This window comes from Scomber scombrus, chromosome 5, assembly GCF_963691925.1.
Source record: "Scomber scombrus chromosome 5, fScoSco1.1, whole genome shotgun sequence".
In the NCBI taxonomy this organism is placed as follows: domain Eukaryota; kingdom Metazoa; phylum Chordata; class Actinopteri; order Scombriformes; family Scombridae; genus Scomber; species Scomber scombrus.
The window spans coordinates 7,561,496-7,586,958 of NC_084974.1; the positions used below are offsets into that span (position 1 = coordinate 7,561,496).

Sequence of the window (25,463 nt, forward strand, 5' to 3'; positions counted from 1 at the left end):
GCACCTAGTACAAACCAACACATGATACACCAAGGTGGTATTTATCTCTTTATTAACTCCTTCAAACTGATGCTTCTTTACGAAGCATTTATTCCAAGTGACTGTAGCTATTACCAGTGCTGCCATTCTGCCTGAATAACTTAACTGCTTACATGATGTCCTATAATGACACACAGCTAGAGTTTATGCAGTTGTAGCCCAGTAATATCACCCTAAGAGGGGTTCTTAACTCACTATCAAAAGTTTGGGATTTTAAGAAACAGATCTTGTTACATCCATGGAGACATCTCTCGGATTGAGGCAAATGTGTGAGATTTAATTTGTATATGAACAAGTTTGTTTTTTATGAAAGGGAAATTGAAAGTTTGGAAAAAGGGGGTTTCCATTGTGTATCAGCCTTCCTGGAATAATATGCAGAACTGGCTGCAGTCCAAGAAGACTGAGATGAAAATTGTTTTTTTTGCTGAAAACAGGAACTTGAACTTTGTTCTTAATGTAGATACTTCAGACCAAACCCAGTTTGGACCATTGGAACAACGAGTGTAAATATAATATGTTTAAATTAATTTGAGATTTTGTTTAAGTATTTTTTTGTAGTTTTATTACTTTTTTTCATTTTTGTATTTGATTTCTTTCTTGCTTAATTTGAATCTGAAAGTTTTCTTTTAATATATAAGAGATGGAAATTGACCTTGTTGTTTGTTCATGTTCTCAATTAAGACAAAACAAAACAAAAACATGCCTCACACAAGCCCCCAGGAGGTGTGCTGGCACTGAGACAGCTTTTTTGGAGCTGGCAAAGCATCGACCCAGCCATCATGACTATGGACCTCCAGCACATCACCTGCCCAACTATTAGTGAATGACCTAATGACACTCTACAGCACATCTCTGAGCAGTGTCTCTTACCTTCATACCCCTGTCAAGACCTGCCCTAACATCCCTAAGCCTTTTTTTCTACCACATTCATCTTCCATAATTAAGGCTAGAGAAGAGTGATTTAACAGCTTTATTGACTATTTAGAACTAAGGTCAACAATATTATCATTTTAAATGTATCTGTTATCTATTACTGTAAAAGTTAAGCCAAGAAATCACAACCATATGTTACAGTTACAATAAGTACTTTATTGGTTCAACAGTGCTGCCAGCGCCTGACAGATAAATATACAGTTCTGAGTTTTTCTATTTACAGCTTACTCAGAGACAATACAAACTGTCCCTTGTAGACATACATTGTGTTCTTTAGTGTTTAACATACTTTGGGCTGGTTTCCTTGTCCAAGCATATATTTTTATATTTGTTATGGTCCCCATAGAAAGATGCAGTGAGTTAGGCTGTTTCTGTGTCTGTGAGAGAAGCCCTATTAAGTCTTGGTTTGTTAACATGTGTAATGTGTTGTCACATGTGCAAATCATCCGATGGTGTAGCAGTAGTTTGCAAGGATAAGCAATGTGTCGAGGGGGTGTGTGTGTGTGTGTTTGTGTGTGTGGTGTGCCTGCGCAAATAGAAGATCTAGAATGCACAAATCTTATGTACAATAGATACATTGAAGCTATCAATATAAGAAGGAAAAGCGACATCTGATACTGACTTTGTTCAGTAGTCTCTGTTTCAAATTAAGCAAAACCGATTTCATACAATAAAATGCTGTTACGATCTGATATTTCATCAAATTAACCTCTTTTTGCGTACTCATTTGCATGGCAGAATGCTTTGCTGGCATTTGCAAAATAGTGTAGTTTCATAGATGCTATTCAAAATCAGTAGTTATAATTTTTCTAAGTATCATCTTCGTAAAATCTTTCTGTGTACTCATCACTTACAATACAAGTTATGCACACATACATACAGGCATGCTCACACATATCAAACTTGTTTCATTTACTCATAAGCAACAAATGGACCCATAAACGCACACACATAGCCACACATTCACGTTAAGATCATACCATAGCACACCATGTTCATGTTGTATTACGCATCCAGGTCACCAGTTTCTTCTTCATTTAGCCATGTTGGTACATATTTGCCCAGTAATCACATGAGTAGCTCTGCAGTGTTACAAGACCTTCAGAAGTTCCATTCTAATGCATCTCTGTGGTCTAGTTACACACTATTTATGGGTCAATGACGTATAAGGATTTAGAACAACTCAATTGTAGAATAATAAAAAACAAGCATATCTAATGCAGTAGTTCAAACATTCAGAATGTTGTGTAACTGAAGATCCATATTATACATTTGAAATTAAGTGATTTTAGTGGGTTTTTCAAGATTAATTGGCACTGGCCTTAAAAAGAGTCATGTGGTGCGACCATGATTCATCTTGAAATAAATCAATTTACTTAACACACTTCACATCTTTTTTTTTTTTACAAGTTTTCAGTAATAAAAAGTGTTTGGAAACAAAGTATTTGAATTTTTTTTTAAATTTTTGTAAATGATGATCTTTTATTTAGAAAAGATATTTCAAGATGAATCATGGTCGCACCAAATGACTTTTTTTTCAGGCCAGTGCCAATTAATCTTGAAAACCCCCACTAAAATCACTTTCAAATTGTAATATGAATTGTCAGGTACACAACATTCTGAATGTTTGAACTACTGCATTAGATATGCTTGTTTTTTATTCTAAAATTGAGTTGTTGAAAATCGTTATACGTCATTGACCCTTATAACAATAAGCTGATATTCCCACCTCTGTGCTGATGTTAACTGCATAGGTAGTTCTGCCTCTGATGAGACCAACTTTCTCTTGGTGCTCTTTTTTTATCAGTAATGGCTGTAGTAATCCTCTTATCCTCTCTATTTGATAGCAGCGGGGTTCACTGTGTATTCACTGTATGCCTGTGTTTCCTATATTTTTATATATTATATTCCTAAAAAAAAAAACCTTCTCAAAACTCTCTTTTAACAGCACCAACATTTCGTAACATTTTACATCCCTTTTTTTTTTTTACCGCAATCCATCTCGGTCCTGTTATTTCAAGTGTAGGTCTCCATGACTCTTTTTGTCCCACATCTTCTCCTTGTTCACTTAAGGAGCGATATGTCGTCAGCAAAGTCTCCGTGCGGGTGGAGGCAGCGGGCGAAGCGCCACTGGCACACCATGAGACAGAGCGGCAGCATGAACAGAGCGCAGATACCCGCCATGATGTAGGCGATGGTCATGAGAGTGGACTCGTCCGTCTGGGGGATGTTGTAACCGCAGTCCTCCAGGTCGACGCCATGGAACGGGCCTTTCACAGAGGCCGTACGAAACTCATCATGAACTGGAAATGAGAGGAATGGAATTTTATTTGATCAGGACTAGGACAGTAAATAAGTTATGACACCACACACATATCCATATCCATATCCTTTTTCTCCTCTTTTTGGTAGCCACTCTATTTTTTTCTCCCACGCTACAAACCATAAATCATTTTAAATATAGGAATCCACGTTCCTTCTCCCCCTCCTCATCCCTCCATCCTCTCTTCCTCACCGTGGCAGGTGCTGACAGCAAAGCCGATGCGTTTCTTCTCTCGGTCAAAGACCACATAGAAGCCCTCCATGATAACGGCGCCCATCACTGTCCCGGTGCTAGACTGCGACACGGCAAACTTATAGCAGTCCTCCTGAGCCGAGGCTACATCCTCTACAGGTCGCAGGTATTGCTGTGTGCAAACAGAAGGGAAGGGGAAAAAAGACCAAAAAGGAGTGTTAGAGACAGATTATGACAAACAAGAAATAGGACAACATGTATAAGCAAACTTTTTTTTCAAAGACTTTGAATTGTAATAGTAAAGACCGACACACAAGCAGCTGGATTGAGCAATATCTATGTTTTTGTGTTCTCTTTTGTGTGTTAATTATTGGCTGATTTGAGCTTATGAGAAATATATTGAAATCAGCCACAATCTAACAAAAAAATACAAGAATAATGCAAAAATCCAGAAACAATGGTGTCATTACATTGTTTGTCCACCAGAGGACGTCTTGGGCTTATTTTTTAGCAATTAAGGGGGCTCTTATTAACATTTATTTTGTTAATGATGTATTTTTATGGTTAAAAAAACAAACAAATATTAACTGTCTGTATGTAACTGTATGTCCTGATATATTGTTAGTATGTCCCTGCTATAGAAATAAGAACATGAGGCAAAGGAAGTAAAAACTTTTTAATGAGGGTTTCATCAAGGTCACTCTCCTCCCACAGGTTGACTCCGCTGAACCTCTGTTTCTAAATCTTTCTGTCAAGTCTTATTCAATCCACAACCACAAAAGGATCAGCCTATCTGAGTGGCTTTTTATTTCAAGAGGATGTTTTTGTAAGGCTTTTTGCCTTTATCTAACAGTGTAAAGACAGGAAACTAGGGAGAGGGAACACAGACACCCCCCTCGGCTAGGAGTCGAGTTGTAGACGCTGCAGTTATGTGGTTCAGCACCTTGACCATTAGGCCACCAGGGCACCCGGTCTGAGCGGCTTTTAATAAAAAAAATGTTTAATGACTTTCCAGAGCTTTGTGAAAGGCATGAAAAGCTTTAGAAAATAGATTCAAAAGGAAATTCTCTTTGAAATGTGGTCATTATTTTTTTTTTGCTGATGGTACCTTGACAGGCTTTCGTTTACTGAGGATTATATAACGGAGTTAGGCTGAAGGATGGAGTGACTTATTGTGACCAGACGTCCCTGTGAGATGAAAACCCTGCACTTATTCATGATTACATGCAGTCAGTGAAATCCACTATGACCTGATATACATGACAGCTCCTGGGTAATTATGTCATTATAATAATGTTATGTTAATGTTTTAACTTCTTTGAAGCTGAGAAGTTCAAATAAACACCCAACCCTAACAGTATCTAGCAGTATGTAACTGGTTAACTTGAAATGTTTTAAAATTTTATGAAATGAATGCAGGTAAAGTGAATAATAGCTACTGATTATTTTGACACAACTGAAGGGTTAGACATAACACTTCATACGTTCCCAATATGACAAATGTTATCACAAAGTCGATCCCAGACCTGAAAACTTTTGTGCTTTATTCAGCCACATTCAGGTACGGTACAAGATACTGTAATTACCTGAGGCAGGATGGAGATCTGAAATGACTGGTTACGGTTTTCACTCATCAGGTAGAGGGAGATGACTGGGAAGATGTGCCAGGGTGTCGTGCCGGCCTGCCAACATACCAGCTGCTCCCCCAGCCAGAACCCAGAGGGAAACTGCTCTGTCTGAAAAACAGGGTCAGGAGGACATTAATGCTTTCCTTTCCCGTAACCGCTCGTTCCAAATCAGTCATGAGGTAGGCTGGAGCGTATCCAAACACGCACAGGGCACGCTAGGGGAAGACAACTACGGGAGTATTTTTTAACCCAAAATGCATTTTTAACCACATGAATTTGAGGTGTATGACTAAATTCATAACTAAAATAAGAGTTGAAAGCTTAGTCAGCACAAAACATAACTGCAATAGTACAGTAACTGGGAATAATCCCTAAAATCGATTATTTTAGAGATGAAGAAACACTTCAAATCTTTTTCTCAAGCTGGTCTCCAGCGTCATAGAAAACAGTGACACCAGCATCTCTCAAGACTTAAATATTGTATATTATGAGTTCTTCAGCCACAGGTTCATTTACAATATTCTGTTTGCATCAGTGCTCTTCTTGGTGGTCTGTCACATTTTCATTCAAACAAAGGTGAGAGCATTCCTTCTTAAATATCAGTCTAATAAAATGAGTCTGAGGCTTTTCATCTGCTTTCATTGGGTATCTCGAGATAATGTGTAACAACTTGTGACAAAGAAGATCATGAGGATATCATTGTATTCAGTAGTAGTAGTAGTAGTAGTAGTAGTAGTAGTAGGGACTGACCGAAGAAGCCGCTTCAATAGCCTTGACTGCAGCCTGGAAGACTTTTCTAGGCAGTCGAAGGTTGGTGGTTCCACTGTCCACGATGCTCTTATCATAGTTGTACTGTAATAGATAAAGAAATAGTCACAAGTTACAAATCTGTACTTTTAGAATCAATAACTGACCAATAAATCATTCACTTTTTCATCAGATCTCACCTCCTTACAGTCCATGTTGAGGTCCTGTCCATTCACCTCAATGCGCACGATGATGACCTCATAGTACCACTCCCTGCGGATAGGAGTGTACCAAAGCTCTCCTACGTACAGTGATGGGTCCACTCCCCCAATGATCTGAGAGAACAGCGACAAACATTATCCAATACCGGCTCCAAATGTGATACTGGATGATATATGTGTCTGTGTGTGTCTCACCATGCTACCGCCGACAGTGGCGCTGCCCAGGGAGTAGTTTTGGGAAAAACCGGCTCCACACAACTGGAGGGAGAAGAGGTTGGGGACAGGCGTCTGGCGAACCAGAGAGTCAAAGAAAGGCTCCAATGTCTCGTCAGGCTGGAGAGAGAGAGAGAAAGAGAGAGAGAGGGAACTAAGTAGGGTGGCTTTACTTCTGAATGGTTGAACCAAGCTGCTGTTTTTAGCTTTCAGTTTTGAATTTCCAAATGATTAAATAAACCTCTCTCAGCTCTAAAATATCGTCATCCGAACTGCACACCTGTTGATAAATCAGGTTTCATCCTACCTTTCTCTTTCCCATCTGTTCCCTTACTTTTCCTACAAGTATAGCAGTGAATTTCAATAATAATACAATTTCATTTTAGGTATAAAAACACCATGAAATCTATATCCAACATGCACATCAACATGCTCTCATCCCAGCTTACATTCATAGAGACACTACCTGTGTTTGGTTTCTCTGAGCATTTAAATGAATGCTGAGGTGAAACTGCCACATAAAAGTAATCTAATAAACAGCTTGTGTAACTGCTCCTGGGGCATAAAGAAGAATATTATCTTTACAATTAGTGTTTATTTAATTTTAATTTAGAACGTTTATTACAAAGCTGACCTTTCTTTTTTCACCAGTGATGTTACACAATATGATGCAGTGATCTAGTGTTCAAAGAGAGCGTCTCGTACCTAAAAAGTCTTGTTTAGTCCTAACTAGTTAAACAGTTGAGTTTGTATATTTGACTGTATTCCTCACACTCCCTCTTTCCTATTTTTGTCACAAGCGTGTGAAAGAGTAAAATTGATTTCGGGCTCTCAAAGATGCTGTGGGGGAAGATGCAATGTCCTAAAGAGGAAGAATAAACTGACCAATGTGCACAAGTGCTCTATGAGGTTTCCAATGCAGCTAACTGACAAAAGGGATAGGCTGCTCTTACCCGGGCTATATCGGCATAGGCCAGCCCCAGGATTCCCTCCCAGTTGGATCCATTGATGAAGAAGCGATCTGACTGGGTGATAGCAGCGATGTTGGCACGCATCGTGGCGTTGGGGCCGTGCGGCACGGAGACGATGTCGGTGCCCAGCTCCCCTTCCCAGCGACCCTGCGTGTAAGGAACGTACACGCTTCTGCCGATGTCACGGTACGAGGTGGAGCTGCGAACGGACAGAGGAGGAAGTCATCTTACTTTACTACTACATTTGAATTTTAGCGTTTATTCACTCAGCTGATTTTGTCTCTACTCACAGTGAACGGTGGTAGTATCTACGCAGGAAGGGGTGAGCAGCTGCCCCGACAGCAAAGTTACTGCTTCCCGTATCCACCAGGATGTTCAGCTGATGAGTGCAGGGAGACAGAGAGAGAGAATAGCAGGCAGGCAGGGAGGAAAAGAGAAAGAGGGAAAGCAACTTATTAAATATATGCTGGATGCATTTTGCAAAAATCAATAGGCTTGTAAAACTGATGCTTGGGTTACATTGCGAAATTGATCAGGTTCAATCTCTGAAGGGCAAGTTTAATCTGAATCTAGGCTCCCTTGGAGACAGAAACATCCTTCTGTAAAACAATTTTACCTGTTGCGCTGAAACACACTTACAGAACGCTGTGGGCTTTTTTGACGGCCGATACTGACACCTTCACTTTTTTTTTTTTTTTTTTTTTAAAGATATTGATTTCCTTTCTCATATTTTATAAGCAGAATTTTTCTCTCTTATAGTCAGTAAGCAGCCTCACATCATCTCCATCTCCATTTCTCCTTCCTTGGGGCGTCCCGTGCTGTTTCTTGTTGCCCTAAATGTCCTTCACTGTCCCCTCTCTGTCTCCACTCTAACCCTCCACTCCTCTCAGGTTGCCCATTCAACTCCCCATCTCTCCATTCTCCTCCTCTTCAGGCTGCTTCTCCATGTAAGTATCATATTTTGCGAAATCAGTCAAAGCAGACAGTGAATGTGTGAATGGAGCACACTGACAGACGGCGATGAATACAGACATATACAAAACCTACACGCATTATATTATATATTACCCACATAGACATAATTTCATATTGTTAACTCATAATCCTTTTTTTCTCTCGTTTTTTCTCTTTGTGCTGCTGTATTTTCACACATTATACATATATTGTATTATTCACATTTTCACAGATAGATTCATGCATACTAGACAGACTGATTGATTGATAAATACATAGGAAGAAAAACACATTGATAGACAGAATGGCAAAGAAACACCCAAACAGATGAAGAGACATGCAGCCATAGAGCCACAGCAAGCTGTTCAATAATGGATTGGCTCTTTAAATATCCAGAGAAGTGCTACTGTCTCAAGGGCTGGGCCTGAAAGCCCAGAATAAAAATGGACTCTATCTCACTCTTTTTTTTAAATTTTTTTTATAACACATGAATATATACAGTACATTCCTGTCAATGATACATCACACACACACACACACACACCTTTGTACACTTTCTCTCAAAACACCACTACCATCAATGATGCAGTACACACACTGTCTTCCTCTCTTGGACTAAAATTTGCTGACTACTCAAGATAGATTTGGTTCTTTCATGTGTGCACACAAACACACACACACACACTGAGCCACCTAGCCCGAGACGCAGTACTGCACACAAGTCTGCATCCTGACACAGAGACCTCCCGTCTTTCCCTGCTCTCTCTCTCTCTCTCTGTCTTCCTGCCCTCTCTGGCAGAGTGCCTGTCTGTTCCAGCCATCATTGCCCCCCCCGCCTTCTTTGTGGAGGAGAACTCATTGAGTGGTTACCACAACATCTGAAAGTTACTGTAAAAGACTTGAGGTCATTTCCACTACTTTGTATCTGCTGCATCACTTCTTCTAATTTAATTATTCAAGTCATTTTGCGCATGCTAAGTCACTTAAATACACATTACTTTGACTTACTGCCACTTTCAATCTATTAAAGTGCAGACTGATGAACTAATTTATATAAATCTTCATTTCTCTGGATGCCGAAGCTTTTAAAGCATTAAAAACATTTACATAATTTGATTGAAAATTATTTTAAGAAGATGCCTTATTAGTGTATTGTTATAGATACGCTTTTCCTGCCTGGTCATTTTAATGAATGAGATGGTCATTGATCCCTTCTCTGCTTGATGAATATACACGATACTGGGAGCTGCTGTACAAGAGGTCATGCTTCTCTGGCGTCCCTCAGGCTCAGTGTGCTTGGCTCCAAACAGGGTGTAGCTTTCCTCAGAAATCTATACACCTTTACATATGGTTGTTTTCAATATGCTGGCGGAAAGAAGCAGTCGGTTGTCGTCACCTTTGTTTTTGCATCTTACAACGTCCAAATTTAAAGTCCTTCTCTAGTCAAGAGTGTAATTTTTCAGCGTTTGGTTTGGTTGGTTGTTTAAGTTTTACCGCACAGAATGGTGCACGTGCAGAGTTCCACACTAAAATGTTGTTTTCATATTCATCTGCTGAAGAGAAAGTTTCTCTGTGCTCAGCTGGAATGTCACTTTGAGCTTGATTTGTGAGATCACAACCATTATGAAGGTAATATATGTTTCAGTATGCATCTTACACGAGTGTGACATGGAAACTTGAAGCCTCCAGTGCACAAACACTGAGAGTGGACTTTACATCTTGTGTCCAGCAGTTAAACTTTTATTTTGAAGCATGTATTCGTATTCACTGATTGAAGGATAGATGTCATTTTAAGATTTTTAAGTAAGTAATCAAACTTTTTTTGTGGAAAAATCACATCAGACACAAATTATTAGTATTTCTTTTATATATTCAAACACGCCTGGAACTGCTCTTTTAAAAAAATGATTTTATGGGTTTTTATTTCAGATCTCAAGGCAATAAAGGCGACAAAGTTTAAAATGGTATGTAGGCCTGGTTGTTTCAATACAATTTCCAAACTTGTAGAGAATAGAAATAATGATATAACACCAACAGATTCTGATATATTTTTATTCATCCTGCCCCCGTAGATATGGTGATGATTTCTGATGCTCTCTTTTGATGTGACTCCAGCCTAGTAAGACTTTATAGAAATGTAAGTAAGAAGCGATGAAACCTTTTTTGAGGTGGGCACTGGGTGAGCAACTTTCAAAGTTAAGGAAGGGTCCCTATGCATGGATACCACTCATAACCTCCTTGGATACCTACCTCACAGGCTCACAAATATCAATACTATTTTGCCACTTAAACCAAAATGTGTCAATACTGTCAAGCAATGAAAGATGGCACACACACATATTCTTGCTCTTCTTAACTTACTTTTTGATCAGTTTTGCCGACCGTCATTATATTATATTTACTATAGGATCAAGCATTTCAAATGATCCCCAGCCTTAGTTGTGGGGACTTCAACAGGGTTCAGGCCACTGGTTGAAGGTGGCAGCTAAACAGTGTGTTGTCTGTCTTTGCTGATGGCTCTAACTGGCTGACAGTTGCCATGGTAGACAACAGGATTCCCCAACCTGGCACAGATCTTTTTGTCTTTTATGTCTCTCACTATCCTTGATATAGGAAACAGCAGTGTCTGTCATGGCCTCTGCTCAGCACCTCAGGGCCCTCCATCTCCTTCATCATCTCTTTGTAGTCTTTTCCTTTATAGTATTCCCTGACATCTCCCAGTCTCACTCCCACATCCTCCCTCTGTCCCACACACACACTCAAACTCTCGCCTCTCTGCTGCTTTAGCTCGCTCTCTCCATCTTCTTACTCTCATTCATTCCTTGTTCCTCCATCTCTCTCTCTGGCTCTGCCATTCATTTATTTCTGTTTCACTCTCTCTGTCACCTTCTCCCTCTCGTTCTTCTCCTCTTCCACCACTTCATCACTTTCTGTCTCCCCACCTATCCGTCCCCCCTCAGTGTGCCAGCCTGTACAGCGCAGCTGCACCCAGCTGGCACTCCTCACTCTGCAGAATTAATGGTTCCATTATCTCTCTGTATCATTCAGTCCTTTCTCTCACTTTCACAGAAACACACACACAGGCCATCTGTCATAGCAGGGCCATCAACAGTATTCCACCATCAGACTGCATCTTTGAAATAATTCCACTTTGGTTCACTTCAATCTCTTATTCAACCAATAATCATAGAAATCTTACATTAAAGAGAGGATCTTCATATTAATAAAGAACACACACACTGCAGGTGTGTTATCCCTGTATCATTATGTGCTCAGTATATCATATAGTATGACAATAATATCCCCATAGGCTCTTAGAGTGTGTCTGTAGTGCTCTAAATGTCTCTGTTTTAATGTTATAACCTGTTGTGTAGCTGATTTAAACAAAGTGAGGGAAATACATACAGACACACAATTCCAATTAAAGTGTAATGAATGCGAAATGTATGGTAACACTGTAGTAATATTGCTTTTTCAGTTTCATTCTTTAATATCAATAAAGAGCATATGATTTATTATTTTGGAGGCTGTACCACAGAGTTAAGTGTAACTGATTTATTTATTGCACCTTTGTTGCCAATACAGCAGAATAACAATTACATTGAAAGAGAGAGACTGAGACTGAGGGATCATGATGAAAATTGAATTTTCCAACAAGAGCCAGACTTGTCATTGAGTTAAAATAATAATTTGATTGATTGACTTGCCATCACCAGATTTGATGGTGTTATGTAGGCTATAGTTATTTCATAGGCCAAATTGAACACAAAGACAGCTTTACCTTCTGCGGAGGAGACCCCACGGCCATCTCCACGTAGTATCCCTGTCCGGACTTCCCACGTAGGTTATCGACCATGTCCACGAAGCTGATCCCGCTGGTCGCTGCTCCCCTCCGCTTGCGCGTGGCTAACCTCCTCGTGCTGCTGCGCTCTGGCTTCACGGCCGCGGTGGGTAGCAGCGGCGGTGGCTGTTCAGCGCGAGCGCCTTGCCGCAGTGGCACGCGGATGGCTCGAGGCAGGCCCGAGGCATCCGACGTGGACTGACCGCTGCTGCTGAGCACGCACAAAGTCGTCCATGTCAACAGAGCTGTCAACAACGTCGAAGGCTCCATGTCGATGAGGGATGAAGTTGTTGTTTTTTTTTGGGGGGGGGGGTATGTTTGGTTTCTACTCTCCGTTCAGTTTGACATTCAGTCAGCAGCAGCACAGGAGAGGAGATCAGGTGGCGATGATGCTAAAATGACGGTTAAAACCATGATGAACGACAAAAACGTGGAGGGACAGGGTCACTTTCTGGGTTTTTTCTCCGGTTAACTGACGTTAAATGAAATGAGAAACCTATGACTTACTACCAAACAGTATATGGCCTAATGCAACATCATATCACCCCTCACAATGAAGCCAAGCCACCCTCGACCGCCACAGAGAATTGAAATAACAATTCAACAATCAAGTACAGGCTCTCCCTCCGTGCTCAGTGTATCAGCAAACCGCGGTCATGCCGGGTCTTCATGTCAAACGACCAAAAAACCATCGTCGGTAGGCAGGCAGGCCGGCGGGCTACCGTAATCCGCATCCTTCCCCTTTCCCGACCCGTTCATTCTGTTCTCCGCCTTCCAGTCTTTCACCTCCTCCTCCTCCTCTTCCATCCGCCGCGCTGCATCCTCAGAGCTGCCAGAGCCCGAGCATCACCGCCGTCAAGTTACAAAATAAAAACACGACTTCCTGTACGCGTTTCTAAAAAAACACACGACAGTATGATCTGTAACTCTGCGGTTCACAAACCTTTTCACGCCAAGGACGCCTGAACTGATACAAATTAGACCACAGATCCCCATTTGATAATATTTTGGCCAAGTCTCCCCCCTGAGTTGTGCTTTTAGATGTTTTATTATAGAAAGTGTATGAAACACATGACCAAAACAGTCATACATCCTGTCTTTGAATTGGAATTATAGCGAAAATAAATGATTGTCATTTTACACTGGGGACCCTCTGAAACCTCCTCGAGGACCTCCGGGGGTCCCCTGACCACAGTTTGAGAACCACTCATTTATGGGACTGCTCCATTTCTGTTCCGTTTTATTGTGCAGAGTGGTTTTCTAAAAAGACATTTTGGTCTAGATTTAGTGTCATGATTTGCCTCATTTATTGTTTGTTTTACAGGAACATGTCGTTTGTATTTCATCACGTATTTTAGTTTGAAGGCAAATCACTAATGACGGTCATGGCTGGCTTAACTACTCTGGGAAATAACACTGCATTCTGGGTAATGAAGTTTTCCCCACAAATGCAAGAATTTGTATTGCTATATCACATTTGCAATTTTAGGCATTAATTAAGTTAATTATTAATCATGGTGCCTGAATTCAGTTAGGTCAATAATAATTGTTCAAGTTCAAGTTTATTGTTATTCACAGCATACATTCACATATTCATATACAGCTGGACAAAAATACATTTCTCTGGGACAAGACAAATAAATCCTAATAAATTACAAGACAAAAACACAACAAGCTTAAAAACAGTATTTAAAATAGTATGTTACAGCTTTTTTTCTGAACAGGTGTTCTGCCCAATTTAAGAATGAGAGAACATGAATGTATCTTTTTTTTCTCAACAACTAACTATTTCATTATAGTTACACACATTTATAACAAGAATAATACTAATAGTGAGACTAAGTGTGTGTGCTCTTCTCAGTGAGATAGTTGGGAGCTTTTTTTCTGTGTCTTTGATATCTGTAGTGCTCTCATTGTATGCTGTGGTATTATTTATAGTCTATGGTGTCACTGCAGTATATCTATCCTGTGTCACTGCAGTATATCTATCCTGTGGACACAGTTGCTGTGGAAGAGTTATAGCATCCCTACAGATTTATTTTGTGAAGGAGACCTCAAACTATGTTCATGTACTATAAAACACACAACAAGAAGGAGCAGGTCCAGTTCAATTCAAAGCAGAATTCCTTTACTTCTCTTTCCCTATGACAGATTTCCTTTTTCTTGAGATGATCCTGGATAGTCCCAGTAGGAAGGGAAAGGGGAGAGGAAAGATGCAGGGGCTACTATACTGTCCCCATCTTTTTTCTCCTTGTTAAGTCCTACTGAGTCTTTATAGAGGTGGAACAGTCCGCTCTGCTCCAGCGGACCTGAATCTTCCTGTCCTGGGGGTACAGGAGACCACAGTTGGACAGATACTGATCAACATTCAGACGGGCAACATAGAAAGGCAACAGCAACTCAAATAACCGCTCATTAAAACTGAGGTACATAGAAAAAGATTTCTCTGAACACACAACACGTTGAACCTTGAAGCAGATACAGCAGCAGAAGACCACACTACCACTCCTCTCAGCTATAAGAACAGGAAACTGAGGCCACAATTCACATGGGCTCACCAAAACTGGACAATAGAAGATTGGAGGGTGGTGTATTGGTATGGATATATTATTTGGGCCCCTTCTTACCAACTAAGCATTGTTTAAACGTCACAGCCTGCCTGAGTGTTGTTGCTGACCACGTCCATCCCCTTTATGACCACAGTATACCCATCTTCTAATGGCTACTTCCAGCTGGATAACGCACCATGTGACACAGTTCAAATCATCCCAAACTGGTTTCTTGAACATGATTTTACTGTACTGAAAGGGCCTCCACAGGCACCAGATCTCAAACCAATAGAGCACCTTTGGAGTGTGGATGTGCAATGTGCATCTGACAAATCTGCAGCAACTGCATCATGTCAGTCTGTGAGGAAAGTTTCCAGCACTCTGTTGAATCTATGCTACTAAGAATAAAGGCAGTTCTGAAGGCAAAAGGGGTCCAATCTGGTACTAACAAGGTATACATAATAAAGTGGTCAGTGAGTGTACAGTACTGCTCAAAAGTTTGGATGCACCTTCCCATTCCCTTGAATGAGACAGTGTGTTTTGACTGGTCCTTTATTTTCCAATAGTGAAAATTAAAAAAAATAAAACACTAATTATTGAATATGATTAATTACGCTGAGTCATTGCACCCAATGTGAACTTCAAACTGAGGGATACTCACTGGTTAAATTCTTTGAACCCCAGCTTGTCTCCTCTGCAGGTTTGGTGGTTAGGGGCTCAGTTCTGCCCTCTGCTGGACACCACACTCCCAGAGGCCTGGAAATACCCACCCTACACACACACACACACACACACACACACACACACACACACACACACACACACACACACACACACACACACACACACACACACACACACACACACACACACACACACACACCAGTATTCACCCAACACAGATACAGTTTATATTCACATAAACATAGTACAGATATACATGACACATGCCCACACATACACTTTATATGGGTCAAAGACAAGACGTGTATATTTAGCATTAATGTAAAATAAAAAAATAAAAAAGTTTAAATATAATATTAAAACACTCAACTCTTTCCCTTCTTTTCACCCAGAAGTATGTGTGTGTCATAGTACTAAATTAAAAGAGTTATTGAGCTCTAAAGTGTCAAAATGTCATTCAGTGTAACTGTCCCGATTAAAATTCTAATGACAAAAATGTTCTTAAAATGTAGGAAATCATCCTAAAATGTAAATGAACACCCATGGCATGATCATGTAAATGTTTGCAACAATATATCGAATAATGGGCAACATATTTTATCTTTAAAATATTTAAAAATGTGAATTACTTCTGTTCCAAAATGTGTGCGTCATCAATGTCATTCAGTGTAACAATGAAAGAAAAGAATGGTAGGTAAAACACATCACATCATGCTGATCATGTGACAATGTGTGACATCATAAAAAAAAGGACCAATAGAAGATCCTCTGCCCATGTGGTGAGGTGACTAAATCTCTCTGTAATATTTGATGACATCACTTTTTCACTGTAAATAATGATGAATAATAGATGAATAATGTAACCAATGAATCTGGGTTGCATCTCCAACCCATTGCGCTGGGTCACTTGTTTTAACCCAATGTTAGGTCAAACTTACCCAACCTATAATTCCCTATAACAGCCTGAACCCAGCAGTTGGGTTATAAAAATAACCAGTTTTAAGAGAGTATGCCAAGTTATACCACAATGTCATTCGTTATGCTGACTGACAGTAGCATTTCCATGTTTTCACTAGTTTATAACATTTAATTATGTAATTCATACATATTTGTTGTATTAATAGTGGATATTATCATTTTTAAATGGTTTTAATGTATTTCAAGTCACATTATCTGTATACTGTAGACATTTTAAACATCTTATCCTGTTTTTATACACTTTTTAACTTAAAAATTTAAAAAAAGCAAAATACTGGTACTACTGCCGAGGATCATTATTGTTGTTGCCTAAGGAATCACATTTAATCAATATTTTTGATATGTGATATCAAAAATATGTGTCATTCAGTGTAACAAAATATTGCCATACAGTATAACACCAATATTTTATATTAAAATACAATCTTTTTTTGAATTATGGAGACAAAAACTAATCTCAAAGGATGAGGTAAAAGATTTTTTTTTTTTTTTTAAACAATTTTGCATTATTTTCAGTGCAAGGCAGTGTTTGTCCTTTAGGACTTTAAAAACACATTTACAGTTGTACTAGTGACACATAAAAATACGTGGTATTCAAAATAAAATAATGTCATTTTTTCTGGGTAGTTTTATTTCTGCCAGTCCAAACATAAATGAAGAACCACATGATTATGATAAATGGACATCAAACATTTTTGTTTTGTTTTTTAAACACAACTTAGTGTCACACTTAATGACATTTTTCCAAGGTATATTCTTATCAAACACAATAAAAATATATTTGAGTATAACTAATATAAGGGCATAGGTGACATTCCAATGAAAATAAAAAGGCTATTAGGGGATTTTATTTGCTGTTTTATTTTTTTACTACTTCGAAAACCTTAGATGTCCTTGACCCATATGCAAAATCCTGAAAGTCACGGCAACCATGACCCTCACATTTATATGACCAAATGCATTCCATGTTTGAACCTCCTACTATACAAAGTTTGAAGATTAGGTATCAGCAAGACTGCTGGCATGTCATTATTACCAGCTGATAGCAGCAATAAAGATGTACTGTGATCTACTCATGATTTTTACTGGCCTTTTGAGAGAAATATGTTTCTTAATCATACAAACTATTAAGACCAGATTGAATGGCACTTACCAGTCCTGAGGGTCTGTAGTCCTGAAGCCCTTAGCAAATGGGTTGCTGGCAATCTTTAGCTGGGTGATCTGAGAGTGAGCGGTATGGGAGATGGGGGGAAATAAAATCAGATGAAAAGCAAAGAAATTGCTCCCTAACTCTGGATAATGATTAGTTTGAAGCTCATCCTGAGTTTCCTACCCGGTGGTTCTGATAGGCGGTGACTGCCATGAAGCGTGTCTCATGGAATGAGAAGGAGCAGAAGTTCTTGTATGCATTCAAATGGCTGTTTGGAGCTGGATCTACATACACCACATGGAAGCGTGGCTGGTAGCGATGCATAGAGTTCAGTATCATCTGGCAAGGAATAAATAGGAGAAAGCACACAACAAGCATGTCAAAAAGCATTTCTGTACTGTATGTTCTTGCAGAAATGTAAAGTGATTCAAAATGCTTTTATTTTCTTCTCTCAAAAGTAAATGTACGTTGCATTTAAAATAACATTAACTCACATGTCCGTTGTCATCCAGCAGGTTATTGGTGAGCTTGAGAGTGTCAAAGGATACAGTCTGCTTCATCCATTGGGCTCCACGGGCTGGTGAGTCTGGGTGGAAATGCATCCTGCTTGGAGCTGCAACATCTGCTCGCCCCGCCACCAACCAAGACGAGCTGTGGAACGCATATCTGACACACACACACACACACACACACACACACACACACACACACACACACACACACACACACACACACACACACACACACACTTGAGAACACAGTTGCGTGGCTTTCTACATGACAATAGTTTATTTGAGGATTTTCAGGTAGGATTCAGTGTACAGAGACAGCACTGATGAAAATTAAAAATGGCCTTGTACTTGCACTTATCTTTTTAGATCTTAATGCTGCCTTTGATACTATTGGCCATCACATCCTATTACAGAGGCCGGAACATTTAATTGGCATTAAAGGAACTGCATTAAGCTTGGACCAATACTATTCACCGTATACATGCTTCCTTTGGTAATATTTGTAAACATTATTTTTATTGTGATGCAGATGATACCCAAATATACTTATGAGTGAAGTCAGATGAAACCAACTTGTTAAGTAAGCTGCCTTAAAAATAAATAAAATAAAACCAAAACCAAAACCAAATCATGCTTGGCCACGCATTATCTAATGATTTATCTACTACCATTTCACTTCTCTACTCTGGCTCCCTGTAAAATCCAGAATAGAATTAAAAATCCTTCTGCTCACCAACAAAGCCCTTAATGATCAGACGCCATCATATCTTAAAGAGCAACACTGCGCTCACTGAATGCAGCCTTACTTGTGGTTCCAAAATAAAGAGTACAGTCTCGACCTATCCTATGTGAAAAGTGCATTGAGATAACTTCTGTCATTTGGCATTATATAAATAAACTGAATTGTATTGAATAGTCTCTGTTACACACAAAGAACTGCACACCTCACTTTGTATCTCACCTGTATCTTTTATCATCAACAGGGATGAAATCCATGAGCAGAACATATTCAGCAGCAGGATCCATGCCGGAGATTCGCACCTGGAATGTTGGAAACATCCTCCTGCAGTTCATGAACACATAAATTAGCATGATGTGGTAAGAGACACCAAAGAATATAAAAGGATACATCAAAATAATTAAGGAATGGAAATAATATGAGTGCTGTTGTTACCGTCCAGCTTTTGTAACAATCATCTCTGTGCCCAGCTGGTCAAACTGCTGCCAAAGTGTATGCATCTCCAGCTGAACTCTGACCCCAGTGACTTGGGGGGCTTTAGCACTCAACAACGACACTCCATCTGCACAACAGGGCAGGGACAGTACACAGCTCTGAGACGACTGAGGACCTGAGACAAGAGAGAGGGTGTTGAACTTTTGTCCAAATTGGGATCGCAGATTGTAACTTTAATGGTCATCACATGAATCTATATTTTCTCTACTGAGCCCAGCTAGTTTTGATCATAAAACAAACACTTACCGTTCATAATTTAAGTGGACCTTCCTGTAAAGCTGAAGACCTACAAGATGAATTATATGAATAATTTTGCTGCTTCTGAACACAAGTAGAAACTACTGCCAATACATCAAGACCAGTGGTGAATCAAACCCACTATTCTTCTATGAAGCATAGAAGTGAAAGCAAAAATCTTCTCAGTCTTTCTCCCAGTCCAGTCCCAGCTACTGTGGTAGATGTACATCCAAGTGTTAGGAGTGGCTGTTTGTGTCCAGGAACAAGCTGGTTTTATACACCATGAGTCTCTCATTGGGGACCTCCATGCCCCCCTCATCCATTACAATACTCATAGTGCCACTGACATGCACTAATTACAGCTGCACGCACATACATACATGCAGCCAAAGGCCCTGTGCACATAAACAAACACACACACACACACACACACACACACACACACACACACACACACACACACACACACACACACACACACACACACACACACACACACACACACACACACACACACACACACACACAAACACACACACACACACACACACACACTCACAAAACCTATTTGGAACATGTAGAAATTCATTGCTTATTGTTGCTCATAGCCTAAAGCCTAAATCTGGGCTTGTCCTGACCAACCAGTAACACATTATTAACATCCTAATCAGCCCAGAGTTACTGGGTGTGGACAGATGAAGACAGAACAAACTGCTGTTATTATTCATAGCCTATTTTCTTGGAGCACAGTTTCAACACCATACTAATTGGGGAGTCAGTTATTCCCTAAAACTTTAATGAACATATATTTCTGGTTTGATTTCTTGTCAAACATCAGAAGAGATATCAGACTTTTTTTTCTGACTTCCCTGGTGTTAGGTCTTGAGAGGTGTCTGGGTCTCACTGTGTGAGCGGACGTGTGTGTGTGTGTGTGTGTGTGTGTGTGTGTGTGTGTGTGTGTGTGTGTGTGTGTGTGTGTGTGTGTGTGTGTGTGTGTGTGTGTAAAACAAGGTTTTGTGTCACATGAAGACCCCTCAATAGTGCATAATACTCAAAAGTAAGACACATATAATTTGATATTTGATCTTGGTCATTCAGAGTTGTTTAATTCCAAATGTCAGTGGAAGTGATTAGTAGTGTGGTTGTAATGAGTGAAAGTAAGTGTGTGTGTGTATGTGTGTGTGTGTGTGTGTGTGTGTGTGTGTGTGTGTGTGTGTGTGTGTGTGTGTGTGTGTGTGTGTGTGTGTGTGTGTGTGTGTGTGTGTGTGTGTGTGTATAGACTCATGTGGCTCTATGATGGGACAGTGTTGAAGGATTCAAGCCTGAGGCATCTAAAGCAGAAAAGAGGGCTTTTCCCTAATAAAGCACAACAAGACTCAAGTTTGTCAATAGACATTAATCACAGCCTTAAGGACCATGGCAGACATATCTCATATGTTATTGGATGCCCAACTTAAGTATAAGTGATTGTATTAATATTGCTCTTTTCCAATGGACCTTGTAATCAATGATGACCTTAAAATGCTATATTCTATGCTATGACATGACCTTAGAGGCTCACTGAGGTCAAAAACACTCCAACAGAGCTGACAGTTTACTGTTATGTTCCTGTGAGGGTGATTTTTGATCTTAAACTGCATTATCAGGTTTAATATGGAGTTTAAATAAAATGAGCTATGTTCTAATGTTGGTGTCCAGGAGAGGCCAATGTAGATCTAGTAACTAAGGGAATTGCAGTTCTGCATAGGTGATTGTTTAGGAAAGAAGAAAATGATTCTAATAGCTAACAGTCATATAAAATAATAAAATGTACACTCAGAAAGCAAGGTAGTATAAACAGTCAGATGTTTATTGAGCTGTATTTCGTCAAAGCACAGTTTTCATCAGACAAGCATCATTACACAGAGGTTCAGGCACTTGTGATAATTCACGTACAATTACTACACAAAATGTAAGCAGATGGTTGTGGCACATAAAGAGTGAAGCATGTGTGTGCTGAGTATGTATGTGTCTGCGTATGTCTTTGCTTGCATGTGCTTGAGAATATGAGCGTAAAGGAAGGTGTTTGCGTGGGAATGATAGAGCAAGAGTCCCGCCTTTTTGTTGCAAAGAAATGCATCAGTTAGGCAATGGCTTTGTTGTGGGTGGTGTTTTGGATGTGTATGTGAGGAAAGAGGGAATGGAGCAAAAGATGGAATGGGTCTACGGCAGACAGGTAGGTGAGGTTAGTTATGGGAACAGGGTAGAGATGATTTAGCTCTGGAAGGAAGCCATGACGATCTCAGCCATCTGCTGAAGCTTGCCCTTAACTTCCTCAGCCAGAGGTGCAATCTTCTCCCTCAGGGCAGAGAGGTCTTCGGCTTTGACGCCTCTTGCCTGGTCGTAGGCCTGCTTCATCTGATCCTTGTATTCATCCACGTAGGGCTTAGCCATGCCCTTCAGCTCCTCCAGACGCTCACTGATCTTGGTACGCAGAGCCTCCACAATGGGCAGAGCAGCAGCCTTGGTCTCCTCGAGGTTGGTAGCCACCTTGGCACGCAGCTCCTCAACAATGGGCTCCATCCTGGTCCTCAGGGCATCCATCTCAGCGGTGTGCTTGGCGTAGTACTCGGTAATGACTGGCTCCAGCTGGGTCTGGTAGTCCTGCACGTGCCTCTCAATGACTTCCCTCAGAGCAGCACGCTTGGGCTCAAGCTCGGCCTTCAGGGTTTCGAAATCAGCCTCAAGAGAAGCACGGAGACCAGCGGTGGCATCAGCGATGGTTTTGACGACGCTGTCGGTGACAGGGGCAACAGAGACCTGCAGAGCCTTGATCTGAGTGTGCATGTCTTCCAGGCGCTGAGAAACCTGATCCCTGTGAGACAGAATAGACGACGGCAACACAAGTTTAGCTAAATGTTCATTAAATTAAACACATCATAGATGGTGACTTGAGAACGGCAAAAAGTCAGAAAGGTGACTGAAATGACATAGCCTTACTTGAGCTCCTTGTACTCGGCATCATCGAGCTGATCCAAAGCTCTCTTGGCGCTATCCTTGACCTGGGTCAGGTAGACATCCATAGCAGCCCGGACATGGGCAAGCTGGGATGGAGCATCAGCCTGCAGGGAAGCACCCTGGCAGGCTGCAAAAGGAAAGGAAAGGTGGAAAGAAGAGATGAGCAGAAAAAGATGAAAAGTAGACATGGGAAGGAAGGGAAAACCACATCAGTAAGCAACATAGAACTTTTCAAAACTGATCCACTGACTGCTCAATGCCGTATTCAGATAAAGTATTTTCCCTCTATTAAGAAAATTGGGTGCAGTACTCACAGACGGCCAGCAGAAGAGCGAGAGCAAGGGCCACGAATTTCATGATGATGGGTCTACACAGAAAAAAAGAAGGAACAGTTGCTGATTATTCTGTTATACTCACATTATTACACTTAAATGAGTTTCAATAAAACATCTTTACAAATACATTTTTACACAAAGAAATGATCAAAAACCCTTTCTATCTTGAATCCCCTGAAGGAGCCAGATAACCAAGCTTAAAAGTTAAAACACCTTTAAAGCTACACACTCATCCCTGAATTGGCCCGAATGTATTCACCACTAAACACATGCCTTCCTATTAAAATAACCTGTAATCCCAGTAGATTAGGGATTGCTACAAATCCAGAGACAGCTCTATCAGATTAACTCTGGACTGTGACCTAATCCTGATCCAGGCTTTTCAATAAATCACAAGCATAGAATTAGCTAGTGAACCGTCTGGACTCAGAAATAATCTCAACCCAGAGGCACTGCGGTTTAGAGATCCTTTTTACAAAAATTGAAACTTTCAGCAAAGTTACAATCAGATACAAAGTTCTCAAAGTCACAATTGATGTTAGACTAACACTAAAACTTATCTTTCTTCCATAGAAACTTATTTACAACTTCGTCAAATCTTTCAGAGTGCAGAGAGCTCACTCGCCCCGGCTGATCAAAAAATTCTCCTGCTACAGTTACAATGTGCTGACAACCCGTGCTATTACAGCCCAAGTCCCAGTTGCTGCTATGGCTTGTCTTACCTGGTTGAGTTGTTGACGAGACTGAATAACTTCAGCAGGAGCAGACTTTTTATAGTGCCCGGGTGAGGGATGAGTCCTTGCAGAGAGGAGGGGGAAGGTGTGAGGGCTGTCTGTCTCCGTGGAGGTGGACCTCACCCCCCAGCCATCTCCCTCAACAGGGGACTGGGTTGAGAGTTCAATGGTCACCTGCTGGGAGATCACTTAGCACACACACACACACACACGTGTACACACACACACACACACACACACACACACACACACACACACACACACACACACACACACACACACACACACACACACACACACACACACACACACACACTCTGAGACACAGATTCACTACATATGTTATCAGTATCTCCTACTGTAATTCTTTAGAAGTGCAAACATTTCTTGGCAAGAACCAAAAGATTATTTACTCTTTTTAATCAATCACAGTTTTTGAGGACACCATGACATTGTAACTTGTGCTTTAGTGGCTTATTCTGGAACAACTACTTTTTATTGATCATTTTATTACATTTCTCATTTGCCTTTTGACTAAGGCTCCTCTGGAGTGCAGAAGACATAAAATGCACCAACAAAAGGAAACTTGGTGTGAAAACAGAGTCATGAAGATGGTTAAATTAGGAAAGAATTGTGAACAGGTGAGGGGTTGACAAGATAGACATTTTATTTATTTATTTATTTATTTTAAATAATACTAGTCAGAGGCAGGAATAGAGTGGTAGAAAGGGAAGGAGGGAAATACATACATAAAATAGATACAAAGTAAATAAAAGTAAGGCAAAGACTCAGATTAGCAAATAGGTATGAAAAAGAAGTGAAGAAGCTTCCCAAAAAAAATCTACATTTCTCCACATATTTTGCAGGGATCTGTACTGGCTCCTGTTTTATTTTCCTCATTTTTGTAGCAAACACTTCAAACAACACTTTAGGTTGAACCCCCATCCAAACCCCACCAAATGCTTTTCTCGCTTGACATTTCTTTGAGAACATATGATAGCAAAGCCTCATTATTTACAGTCCTAGTGCTGCCGAAAGGCTGCCAAGGAAAGCAAACAAGAGCAAACAGAGGACAGTGACTAGAGCTGAGTTTGATGAAATCAACTTAGTCAGTAAACTCTGGATAACACAAGCCCACACACTCCCACAAACCCCACACAATACCAGGTAACATAGTGCAGTAATGTAGAAAGAACACAGTATCAAGACGGACTTATCTCAGTTTAGAGAATAACAAAATTTGTGACTGCTGTTTGACTGTGTGTGCACGAGGATGTGTGTGTGTGTGTGTGTGTGTGCTGTGATTAATAGGTCAAAGATTGGTGTGCCATGCTGTTGTTTGTTGTCCTATCACCAATGGACTTTGTCACTGTGGTTTCATGTAATTTGAGGAAAAGGGATGATCATAGTATAGTGTTATCTCTAATTATCCATATATATGTATATGTCGATAATGTCTATAATATCTTCTGTCACAAAAGTTTGCCTATCAAAAGACTTTTCTTTGATTTGGTGTAATATATAACTTCACTCTCATTAAAAATGATACAGTGTAAAAGTATGTGGTGAAATCAGTCAAATGTAATAATATAGAATATGTCAAAACTTGCTCTGGTTAATGAAATGCCTTCGATAACATAAAGAAGGTGACATGATGTATACTTTCAGTCATGATTAAAGTGTTTTAAACTGGCATTCTAGTTCAAACTGGACCAATATAGCAGATGGCAGGGCGATATTTAAGGTCTGTGATTGATTTACTTCTTATAGATATTTTTCTTATTAAAATGATTTTCTTATTTTTTATTTCTTACCTAATATTTTAAGTGTACATATTTCATTTACTTTTTTAATTTACCGTTCTGAATTAATGTGCTACATAAATAATTCACCAAAAGCATCTCTATGTAGCGATTGGGGAACCATGATAGACGTCAAATGTAACAAAACTATCCGTAGGTTGAAAGCTAGTCTAATAGTGCAGGGTTATT

At 40.1% G+C, this 25,463-nt stretch overlaps 3 protein-coding genes and 1 long non-coding RNA gene across 4 annotated transcripts; 1 reads left to right on the forward strand and 3 right to left on the reverse strand.

The window, feature by feature from the left end:
* Positions 1–1,118: 1,118 nt before the first annotated feature.
* On the reverse strand, positions 1,119–12,842 carry bace1 (beta-secretase 1). Its single transcript, XM_062418746.1, has 9 exons — positions 12,003–12,842; positions 7,558–7,646; positions 7,250–7,466; positions 6,279–6,416; positions 6,063–6,197; positions 5,866–5,967; positions 5,074–5,223; positions 3,488–3,659; positions 1,119–3,275 (listed from the first exon to the last, which is right to left on the reverse strand). Exons 1-9 carry the CDS (start codon positions 12,330–12,332, stop codon positions 3,037–3,039), a joined length of 1,572 nt encoding a protein of 523 aa, XP_062274730.1. The 5' UTR covers positions 12,333–12,842; the 3' UTR covers positions 1,119–3,036.
* Positions 12,843–13,926: 1,084 nt separating this feature from the next.
* Positions 13,927–19,576, reverse strand: LOC133980151 (T-box transcription factor TBX1-A). Its single transcript, XM_062418747.1, has 8 exons — positions 19,416–19,576; positions 19,110–19,284; positions 18,897–18,998; positions 17,918–18,089; positions 17,607–17,762; positions 17,427–17,494; positions 15,273–15,382; positions 13,927–14,386 (listed from the first exon to the last, which is right to left on the reverse strand). The coding sequence occupies exons 1-8, from the start codon at positions 19,420–19,422 to the stop codon at positions 14,205–14,207; spliced, it is 972 nt and encodes a 323-aa protein (XP_062274731.1). The 5' UTR covers positions 19,423–19,576; the 3' UTR covers positions 13,927–14,204.
* A 916-nt stretch (positions 19,577–20,492) lies between these two features.
* On the forward strand, positions 20,493–21,768 carry LOC133980153 (uncharacterized). The gene is made up of 2 exons (XR_009925158.1): positions 20,493–20,605; positions 20,686–21,768. It is a non-coding gene; the product is annotated as an uncharacterized LOC133980153 (long non-coding RNA).
* LOC133980152 (apolipoprotein A-I-like) lies at positions 21,235–22,870 on the reverse strand. Its single transcript, XM_062418748.1, has 3 exons — positions 22,718–22,870; positions 22,386–22,530; positions 21,235–22,260 (listed from the first exon to the last, which is right to left on the reverse strand). Exons 1-3 carry the CDS (start codon positions 22,758–22,760, stop codon positions 21,660–21,662), a joined length of 789 nt encoding a protein of 262 aa, XP_062274732.1. The 5' UTR covers positions 22,761–22,870; the 3' UTR covers positions 21,235–21,659.
* Positions 22,871–25,463: the final 2,593 nt, after the last annotated feature.